At 44.3% G+C, this 11,369-nt stretch overlaps 1 protein-coding gene across 17 annotated transcripts in view; it reads left to right on the forward strand.

Moving 5' to 3' along the window:
• rtn4rl2a (reticulon 4 receptor-like 2 a) overlaps positions 1-9,693 on the forward strand; it is a 22,432-nt gene extending 12,739 nt beyond the window's left edge. For 2 of the 17 annotated variants that reach the window (XM_025058421.1, XM_025058420.1), the window contains 6 exons: positions 613-695; positions 1,322-1,394; positions 1,589-6,185; positions 6,838-7,064; positions 7,564-7,797; positions 7,927-9,693. In XM_025058421.1, the coding sequence (XP_024914189.1) occupies positions 6,128-6,185; positions 6,838-7,064; positions 7,564-7,797; positions 7,927-8,781 (1,374 nt within the window). In that variant the 5' untranslated portion in view covers positions 613-695; positions 1,322-1,394; positions 1,589-6,127 and the 3' untranslated portion in view covers positions 8,782-9,693. The remainder of the gene's footprint in view (positions 1-612; positions 696-1,321; positions 1,395-1,588; positions 6,186-6,837; positions 7,065-7,563; positions 7,798-7,926) is intronic. The other 15 variants (XM_025058425.1, XM_025058429.1, XM_025058430.1 and 12 more) reach the window with 15 other exon arrangements.
• The last annotated feature ends 1,676 nt before the right edge of the window (positions 9,694-11,369 follow it).

An 11,369-nucleotide genomic window follows, 5' to 3' on the forward strand; every position in this document is an offset into this window, starting at 1 on the left:
CGCACACCCACACCTGAAGCTAGTGTTAATAAGTGTTATATCTGGTGGCACTTAGGAAACCACAGGTGAAAGTTTCATACACATGTTCCACAGTATCCATAAATGTGAGAAGCAAAGAGTCATGGCTACCAGGCTGACACAAAATAAGTCCTCCGCTGAGACTTGTGTTTTTCCAATAAAAATTGATTTAGTATTCAAATCTCTCTCGGTAAGGACAGGACAGTTTACACCGCTGAGGTTTTACTGATAAGAAAAGTAGATTTTTCATGAATCTATATCACAAAGTTCAAAACCTGAGTAAAAGCCTGCAGCATTGAAATTAATTGTCAAAAAAACTAACATTAGCTTTCCCTATGACTTTCCCTATGAACATCCAGTTCAGTCATTTCTGTCAGTTCAGTTTTCCATTTTTATTTACTGACCAGTGAAGCTGAATTCTAGGCCCCAGTGTTCAGTGAGACGACAGCAACATGACAAAACAACAAGCCATACATGGTGTTCAGTAAATTGAAATATTTGAGCAATTAGAATTATGAGCCCAGGGGGCGCTCTTACCGCCACTTCTGGTACTTACAAATAACTCCATAATTATTTTACTTCCTTATACTGTAGATGGATGTATGGACTCTGAGTTGATCAGTGAGAAATGGAGTGAGGAGCTGATGAGCGAGGGATGCTGAAGAAGCGCTCTCTCAGTGAGTGTCCAAAATTGATCAGAAGAATGAACACATCTGGCTAAGTGTTTTACCAATGCTGTGTCCGAGTTGTACTGGCTGAAGTGTTTTTAATGGAAAAAAGTCTAGGTTTCAAGTACTTTTTTCCATCTCACCATAATTGATAGGACATCTCTACATCACAAGGACGCTTTTTTTTTTTTTTTTATTGATGACACATTCCGCACAAGCACAGGATCATTGGAGTGTATGCTTCTTTGACAAAGACATTGCATATCCTCTAAAATATATTCCTTATTTGTATTACATATATACAGTATATATTTTACAACATATAGTTTATATAAAAAATAGATTGGGGATTTATTAGGAAATGAAAGTTTCCCTCTCAGTCAGTGCATTAATATCTATCCCACTGGTGAACTCACTTCTCCGCAGGTGACAGAATGACCACACTGGGAGCTCACACTTAATTTAGATATACTTCAAAATGAGCTAAATATATATTTTTTTTGTGTTCACGTCCACATGTCCATGTGAATGTTTCAGGTTGGACATAATAATGATTCTTCTTTGGACCAAACGAATAAACAGTTACATCTGGTTATTATTTTTTTACTAACAATTTCTCCTCACTTTATTATTAGTAATTCTGCATCACAGAAGAGGAGCTGATGAGGAGGAGGAGAAGAAGGACAAGAGGAGACACACAAACGTCAGGTAGTTTAACACCAGCATCACCTTCAAACATCTGCTCATGACACCGTGTCTGTCGTTATAATAGAATGTAACAAACAAAACAAAAACTAGACAAATTTTAAATGTGTTTGTGCTGTTAAATCAATAGAAATCACAGTGGATCCCAGACAATAGACTGACAGTGTTTTGTTTTGTTTTTTTTTTCCCCAAATAAGTTAAGCATGTCAGGCCACAAGTGATGACGTTCACCGTCATCGACTGTCTATGCTGCTGCCTTATATGAAGAGGAAATTAATAACATGCCACTCCAGCCTTCATTGTGCATCAGACAGTGTGCCAGTGTGTGGAGAGAAAGCAGCAGGATTTGGCCTGAGCGGAAGTGATGACGCCAAGGGACAGAAAAGATGAGATAAAGCCAGGAGAAAAAAAATAATTAAAAGGAAACACTAGAAAATACTGTAAGACAAAAAAGAGGAGAAATGAGTAGGTGAAGAAAAAAAACCAAACAAACAGAGATGAGGAACAACTGTGTTGTTGTTGGTGACGTTCTGACATCTGTAAAAATCTGCCGCTGCTCTGTCAGCAGTGGAGGAGTTCAACAGGCGGACCATGTTGGAAAGTTAAACGTGTGTTTGTTTTACTGTTCATTACTGTTTGTGTTACTGGTGAACAGATTAGTCTTTGAGATCCTGGGCTGGATATGATCACGTTAAGGTTTTCTTCATGACAGCACGTTATGTGACCTTTAAGAGGAGTAGTACAGGTCCTTGATGTCTAAATTAAATGGAATGGACTGGTTTGTCGTCTTTACCTTTAAATGGTAATGAGTCACTGCATGTTCTGCCCACCTCTTCTCCGGGGGGAGGACCTGAGGATGGCTTTAGGTAACCATGGCAACGACACACAGTAAGAGAGACTAGGCTGCTGGACAACAAATTGTTGGTGGGGGGTGGGGGGTCTGCCCCATGGTTGGGGATGGGGTTTGGATTCTGGGTTCTGCCGGCCTGGGTCTGTTGACCTGGGCTGACTACTGCTCACCCGTGTGCTGGTTCTTCGGCCTCATTGCTGGTGGGGGTGGTATGTCTCAGGAAAGGGAGCAGACACAGAAAAAGGAACTTTACAAATTTAATGTGTAAATGTTGGTTGAATCAAGCAGAAGGAACTCAGGCAGTGCAGCTGAAGCAGGGGTCCAGGTGGGATTCCTGCAGTGGAGGCAGATGGTGACCACATCAGTAAGCGGACAATCTGGAGCAGTGGCAACAACGATCGGGTGGAGATGGTGGAGAGCGAGCCTGATGAGCTGGGATCGCCGGCAGGTGTGTGTTATCATCAGCATTGACATAGCGATGGTGAGGACACAGGCGACCAGGTACACACACATCCACCACACCCAAATGCACTGACGGTAAAAAAATCACACCAGGCAACCAGACTATATACAATGTTCAAAATAATATAAAAAAAAAGTCCAAATAAAATACACCCCCCCCCCTCCCCCGCTGCCTGAGATTCAGTATAGTGTTGTTACTATCCCCCCTTTAAATTGGTATTTTACTATCCACCATCAGTGATGGGGTTACCCACTCCCACTCCCAATTAATAACCAGATGTCAGATGGAGCTCACCAGTGCCATCATAACATAATCAACTTTAAATAACAATAAGTCCCTATTTGTATATATATTTCCAAAATTCATCATCATGCTGGCCGAGTTTGCACACTCTAGCGGGCTGGTTTTGGCCCCGGGACAGATGTTTATCACCACCTGTGTTTGTCAGCCTGAAAATGGCTGTGTCATGGACTGGACTGGAAAACATACAGTGATTGAAAAGTATTGATGGAGTTCATCTGAGAGACTAGTGAACCGTTTTTAATGTTTCAAAGTTTCAAATTACCAACACGTGACTCACAGAGCTAAAGCATCAACATCCCAAATCTTACAATCCAACGAGATGTCCATTAATATGTCGCCCTGTTTAACAAAGCTTCTTTGGAACAAAAAAATCAATGTGTCTGCAGATGTAACTGCTGTGAAATCGATGTGAAACGTGTAAAAGGAGGAAACGGTTCAATCACAGGGAGGTGTCTGTTGTGTGGTATCTATTTATTCTAACCAACATAAACTCTTTGCCAATATGACAGTGTTGACGTCAGGCCCGTCTACGTTCAAGTCTGAAGTCTTATCATGTCAGCTGATGGAAAGAAGAAACCTCAGCTTTGTTTTTTGACCACCACTAGGACGCTGACGCACGTCTCTGCTGGGAACAAACCAGTTACGAATGAATCTGAGCAGGGAGTAGACATGTGGACAGATAACAGCAGAAATCAGTCAGCGGGCAGAGACTGGAGGAGAAGCAGGCTGCAGAGACGGGCAGAGATAAAGACAACAGACAGTATAGAAAAAAAAAGACAAGGAGAAAATGGTCTCCATTACAATCATCCATGTCTTCACTCCTAGTGGACTCCTAGAATCACCTAGAATGAAATGAGTGTCCAAATTTGGTAGAAGTCAAATGGACAGACTCATTCCAACCAGTTTACCTACACGTTACTGCACACAGCTGTGATGCCAAGCTCTAAACCTCACGGTGGAGCAGTGAAGTTGACTGGTCTGTACAACACCTGGTTCATCAAGGTGAAGACAGACGGAAATATAAAGACTGAAAAGCCATGGTTTTGAGAAGCTCTCCATTCATGGGCGACCCTGGAGAAGACCTCAGGGTGAGAGTCCACTGCAGTGGTTCTGCTGTCTTCTTCGATAAAGACGTCTGCAGGTTACAGAGGCCGCAGTTTGTTTGCGTCTGCGTGAGGACTTTCACAAACACGACCTAGCCATCGTCACGCTTTTTAATGAGTCCGTTGCCTACGCAGAACTACTGAGTGGGACAACAATGATTGACTGACAATCCGCTACGGAGTTTGGACAAAGCCGTGGCTCACTGCAGCACACAGACACACATGTACTGAGATAGCTGACACACTCACACAGCTGGCACTGTGGGGGTGTGTGTGTGTAAAGGGGAAGCCTGGTCCCGCATGGTCAGTGGGCAACAGAGTTAGTAAGCAACCACCAAGACCCAATAAGGACAGAGCAGAAGGTGTGAGTAAATGACAACAGAGCCCCCCCGCCCCCAAAATGTAGTCACGTCTTGTTCATGAAGTGATATCATTAGAGACAGTGTGTACTCTAGTGTGTACTCTCCGTATACATGTATGTGGTCATTCAGTGATCGGGTCCACTGACCACTCCTACACATTTTGTCCAGCTCAGTCCTTGTGTTTGGACCAACTTGTACCAAGGACTGCATTTATTTACAGATTAGAAACGTTTTTTTTTGTTCTTAGTTTTTGGTGATTTTTACGACACCTTTTGCTGTTTAACAATTGGAGATTGATTTGACCTTTAAAAGAACAATAAACAACCATTTCTTAAAAACCAGGGCTGAGTCGTACATCGAAAAAAGAAATTCCAAAGTGGGGCAATTTGTAGAGCAACACTCATCGATTTTTTTTATTTTTTTTTTATCTTTGTGCCTGTGCAAAAACAAGTTTGTTGCACATCTTTAAAGTATATTAAAGCAACTCCCGATGAAATAATTCTGATATTAGAACAAAGGTTTCATTATGAACTCAAGCCCAGTGTGATGAGTCTCTGCAGATCAAAGATCGTACACCTGAACAGCCTCCTCAGTCACAGGCTGTGGCTGTAGTGTCAGGCGACAGAAACTCACCACCAACTGTTCCTCTGACCTGCCTTTGTTGTGTGTTTTTTACTGTATATATTTAAAGTGTAAGAGTGTCTCGGTCACATATGGAGCAATAATTATTTTTCTCTGTTTCTATTGTCACAGCTGAAACTAAAACTGCCTGTGATCAAACACCAGCAGTGACAGCTTGAGGCTCAGACGCAGCCAAACAGACTCAAAGTGGTGAACACTCGGAGGCATCTGCTGAGCTTTCTGCTGCAACAGGAGCTGCAAGAAGGGTCGGGGATGAAAGAGAGGTTTTTAAACAGTCAGTGGCTAAACTTACGGTACAATTAGGCATTAGACAGCCCAGTCTGTTACTCAAACCAGGCTGTTTTGTTTATTGTTTTCTTCTCTGGCTCAAACCCTGTCCCCTGTGGCTGAATCACAAACCGGGGGCATCCTCTTCATCAAACACATAACCATCCTAGGGTGGTTTTTCTTCATGTATCTCTATGTCTGGCTGCAGCGCGCGCCGGAAACAGACCATAACGGTCCGGAGAGGAGCTGTACACTGCGCGCTTCTCCTACCCGTCCTCCAACTCCTCCACAGAACCCAGTCATCATTACTGGGCAACGTGCCTTGACTCGCCCGCCACCCCACCCCACCCCACCCCACCCCATCCTTCTCATCCTCATCTTTCCTTTTGGTTCGATGTGCGTCGAGAGATAGTCTCCTCCTCTCAACAAGTCTGAGCGCACGTCTATCCAACCAGATTTTACGCGTGCGCAAGCCCTCCAAGAGAATCCCCTGTGGTCGCACCCCTCCTCTTTCCGTTCTTCTCCGCCTTCACTCATTCATGACCCAAGATCGGTGACGTAGGAGATTCCATAGCGCCCACTGCCGTAGGCAAACGCAGGATGGTGTGGTATAAAAGGCGCACCGGTGACCAGTAACCGGCACACTCTAAGTCGCTCCGACTTGAGAACCAGGGCATCAGCGGAGATAGCAGGCTAAGGCTTTACTTCGCCCCGTTTAGCTAACTCGCTTTGGGCTTTGGTTCAGAATGGAAACCCTTTCGAATTCTCGGAGCCGACGATGCTCCGTGGCGCGCTGCTGCAAAAGTAAGTTCCTCCCGGTGTCACCTCTGTGTTCGGAGAACTTTTGGACACTGCGGACGTAGAGGCTGAATTCTGCTGCTAGATAGAACTTTGACAACCGATTCTGAGACACTTTCTGTTAGTAACACTGGGACTGAGACGGACGGATGGTTTACTGAACGGAGGGATTCAGGAGATGACGTAATGTGACTGTCCTGTTGATTGTAGTATATTTAACGTCTGAGAGTTTAATGTAGGTTTTTTAGTTAATTTGAATTCATATTTATTTTTAAGTTGTTCTGAATGATTTATTAGTGTTAATGCGGTGTCTAGAGCCCGGTGCTAATGATGTAATGCTTTAAAATGTAATGTTTTAAAATGTGTCTTTTTTTTGTGTTTAAAGCCACAAATGCTGTAGTTTTTGGTGAACATAACATTTTAATGCATGTTTTGAGTATTTTTCCATATTTCCTCAAGTTTTTACGGACATGACGGCGAATCCGCGGCGTTTTCTGACTTGATAATTAAAAGATAAGACTCTAAGCTTAAAGACAGCTGTACCATGTAAAATGACTGTGGTCGCTGTTAACGACGTGAAGCCACCTCCGGTATGTGGATGCTGCTCATCTTTCCTCTCTTTACTCACCCCTCGCCTCTTCTCCTCTCTCTCATCCAGGCGGTCTCTCCCTCTGGTTGGTGGTGTGGCTGGTCTTGGCCAAGCCCAGCTCGGTCTCGGGGTGCCCGCACCTGTGCGTGTGCTACCCGACACCCATGACTGTGAGCTGCCAGGCGCAGAACTTCACCGCCGTCCCTGTGGGAGTGCCCTATGAGTCGCAGCGCGTTTTCCTCCAAAACAACAGGATCACGGAGCTCAGAGTTGGCTCTTTTGGCTTCGGGACTCAGGTAAGGAAGGACGGTGGAAGATTCAATGTGAAGTTCAGGGTTTAGCTCTCTGACGCACGGGCGTGCACAGACAGGAAGATGCTTCAGACTAAATAGCATTTGAAGAATTGAACAAATGTTGTTTTTTTTAAATCTTTAATTAACTATGTGTGCATGTTTTATAACGTAGACCTAACTTTAACTTTAAGTAGAGGAGGCAGAGGATAGAGGCAGATGATGACAGCTGCTGTGAGGACCCCTGAAGGCAACTGAAAAAAAGAAGAGGAGAGTCTTTATTTGGACTCGGTAAAAATGAAGACTCAAAAAGAAAAGGAGTAAAGAAGTAGTTGTGAGTGTACCTGTCTGGACAGGAGACATAAGTGCAGAGGTGTTAGAGCTCCACTGGGGTCTAACCTGACCCATTTTTTTTTTAACAAAAATTGAATAATGGAGATTTTTTACATTATATCAAATAGAAATTGCAAGATGGAAAATTGTTGAACTTGGATCTGTGTCTTAGGTTCTGTGGCTGTTCTCCAACAACATCACATGGATTGAGGCAGGGGCCTTCAGTGAGCTGAGGGACTTGGAGGAGTTGGATCTGGGGGACAACCCTAACCTCCACAGGCTGGAGGGGGGAGCCTTCCGTGGACTTGAGAAGCTCCAGAGCCTCCACATGCACCGCTGCCGGCTCACTGCTCTGCCCCATGACATTTTTCACAAGCTGTACAGCCTGCAGTTTCTCTATCTACAGGTAGGAGTGCCATAGAGTCATAAACAGTTTAGATCACTCCTGCAGCCACCCACAGACTCATGTCACCTTACAAATATTAAGACTGTGTTTGCTGAACTCACACTGATAATCTTTTTTTATTTCCTTCAGGAAAATAATCTTCACTTCCTGCAAGATGACATCTTTTCTGACCTCATCAACCTGAGCCAGCTTTTCTTGCATGGCAATCGTATCCGCACCCTATCAGATAACGTGTTCCGTGGCTTGGTCAACCTTGACCGCCTCCTACTCCACGACAACCGCATCAAGCAGGTGAATCGTCGCGCTTTCCGCGACCTTGGCCGCCTGACCATGCTGTTTCTCTTCAACAACACCTTGGCAGAGCTGCCCAGTCAGACCCTGAGGGACACCCAAGGTATTGAGTTCCTCCGCCTCAACGCCAACCCTTGGTCCTGTGGCTGTGAGGCCCGTGCCCTGTGGGAGTGGTTCCGTGAGGCCCGTGTCTCCTCTTCTGAAGTCATCTGCGCCTCGCCTGCCTCTCGTCGTGGCCAGGACCTCCGCTTTCTGAGAGAGATGGACTTTGCTCTCTGCCCCTTGCCCGATCCCGGCTCCATTGCTGGCTCCACAACCACCACCTTCAGCACCAAGACTCGCTGGTGGTTTCACAAAAACAGGCCCCAGTCGTCCACCAAAGGTCTCTTCGAGAAGACGTCAGAAACCGTCAAGGCTGGTTTGTATGGAAAAGGCCCGTCCACGACCACCTCGGTAGTTAAGTATGAGCTGGGGGAGGATGAGCTGGCGCTGCCCAAACTTGACCAGGAAGAGTACTGGGCCAACTACGGGAATGAAGACTCAGGTGTCACCCTGCGGTGCTTCGAGCTCGAATGTCCACCTGAGTTTGATCTGCCTCCATCCTCCTCCTCCTCTCTTTTATACTCCACCTCAGCCTCCCTCTTCTCATTACTAGCCCTCTCACTATCCAGCCTTGATCTGATATTTAGCTAAAACAAACTCTTAGAGCCACACTCAGTCCCTTCCGGCCTGTTTTAAAGGCTGCGAGGACCCCTGTCAGACTGTCGATACCCCCTTTGCCAGCTTTGCTGTAAGCCAATCCTCATGGCACAGCGAGGGAGATAGGGGGACGGTTAGATTCTGAATCTGCCACCTACAGGGCTTTAACACTTTTCAGGGTTGCTAAGAGCTAATTAGCTAAAGTCATAAATCTATATCTACAATACACTACAGGTTTGGCGTTCTGTGTCTCACCTGTATGATGTCAAGATTCCCTGCAATCAGGGCAACGAGGGCTGACTCCATCTCTAGTATCAACGCGATTTTGATAGTCGTTGTGAGCGATGTGGTCAACTTGTGTCACCTCAACTTAGTTCAAATGACTAGTGTTACGAGTGCATCCAGTTTACTGGCTGCTAGAAATAAAATTACTGTTATTTTCAGTGCACAGTAATGACGAAACTGTAACCACTTAAAGTGTATGTGTACATAGATGTGCATTCTGTCAGTGTTTGAACAAAGTTTCATTTTCATCTTTTCCCAGGAAAACTGTGACAGCGAGTGTTTCTACTGAACAGAGCGCAGGTGAGAAGAAAAGAGAGCGAGAGAGGCAGAGAGAGAGGGAGAGAGACAAAGAGCAAGCAAGGCTGGAGGTGAAAATAAACTGAAACCAGGAGAAAAGAGAAAAAAATGGGGTGTTAAGAGAGGTGTCAGTAACAGAGGAAGATGCAGAGAGAGAAGAGGGGGAGGAGAGATCAGAAGATAAGAATTTAGAGTGAATGTAACAGCAGAGGATGAGGGACAATATTTATGCAGCAATAAGAAAATTTGCAGCAGGATGAAGGGCCAGTGCTGGTGGTAGAAGCAGCGAGCTGGAGGAGAGAAGTAATAAATCCATCCATGGTCTGTCGTGCCATCCATCATTTTCTGTAAATATGGTGTCATTTTCGACAACTAGGGGAAACAAATGCTTCTTGTCAGGAAGCCGAAAATGTGGGGTTTTTGAATGTCTTTCTGTGACATATATTGATATAATGTGTAAAAGACTTGTTGACGTTGACAAAGATGATTTACATAAAATATGACCAATCGAATATTTCCTGATACTTGATTTCTTTGGATAATCTTTTTGGAATGGGGGAAATCTGTGAAAGTCCAAAGTGCAGGCAACTTAAAATGAGGCAGAAAAAAGAACACACACACACACAAACACACACACAAAAAACACAAACACTAGAAGAGGGAGCAGATTGTCGCTGCTCTGGGAATAAGTTGTGATTAAAGCAGGCGTGAAGGACAGACCACATGGGGCCCAAAATGTCAGCCTCTCTGGCTGTGATTAGCACCACTGTGGTTGTGTGTTAGTTAATATGTGAGTGTGTGTGTGAGTGTGCATAAATGAGGATGAATAAATTCACAAGCTGGCGAATCTGCAAAAAGCAAATACGTCACTAAGTTTCTTCACTCTACTGAGTCACAGGCGTGTGAAGCCAGATGGAGCAAAGAGGTGCAATTTGGCTGACTTTTTTTTTTTTAATAAGGGGAGACCAAGGAGGCGACCAGAGAAAATAGCACACAGATTAAAGACTGAGATGTTTACTTTATGTAATTTGGAAGCCATGAAGTCTGAGCTTGAGAGAATCTTCACAGAAAGGAGAAGGAGGAAGTCACCAGATTAGACCTTTTACCCACATTTATTAAAGATTAATACAACCAGACTTAGTGTTTTCAGTAGGAAGACACAGCCTTTCCATCTCTGAAGGATGGGGTGAAGATGGAACAGGAGATAAACTGTAGCTCCTACGGCAAAGAGGCGATCAAGGGCAAGATCAGCAGGTAGTAGGAGTTTGGATGTAGGAGGAAACACACACACACACACACAACATTTAAACTGAATTGTCTTATGAAAGGAAGAATCTCGTTGGGAAATATTCCATGTCATATCTTAAGACGTCTAATCTCTTTGCAGCGTCAGTAGAAGGAGGAGGTCAAACTGAGCCAGGGGGCTCTTCAGTGGCCATGGCAGTGAGGTCACTGTCAGACGACCAAAGTGCCAGTTATACCATTTCCCTGTTTTAGCTTCTATTAGTATGTCACTTTTCTTGTCCTGTTTTGAATCTGAAGAAAATACTTTATATATACAGTATATTAATTATATATAGATGATTTATTGACATTTATTTTTTTTTCCTTTAAGAAATAATAGTATTTAGTGAAGAAAATAAATTCATACTTGTTTAACTAACCATGTTTTTCTCCCCTTTATGCGTGGGTGTTTGAATGTACTGTATGTCTTGGCTTTGCTTTGTTAAACACCTAAAGCAATATGATGGCACACACACACACACACACACACACACACACACACATACACACACACACACACACAGTGTTGCGGCAGCTTTCCAGCTCCTTGGACTTTGAAATAGAGAACTGACAAACAGAGTAACAGGAGGAGCACAGATGAAAAGTAAAGAGTGAGCAGGATGAAGGCTCATTACTGTTCCCCAGTCTCCCACAGCATCTTTATGTAACACCTGGTCTCACATCACACACAGACAATCACTGTAGAACTGAAACAT

Source organism: Cynoglossus semilaevis, chromosome 9 (genome assembly GCF_000523025.1).
Source record: "Cynoglossus semilaevis isolate Cse_v1.0 chromosome 9, Cse_v1.0, whole genome shotgun sequence".
NCBI lineage: Eukaryota > Metazoa > Chordata > Actinopteri > Pleuronectiformes > Cynoglossidae > Cynoglossus > Cynoglossus semilaevis.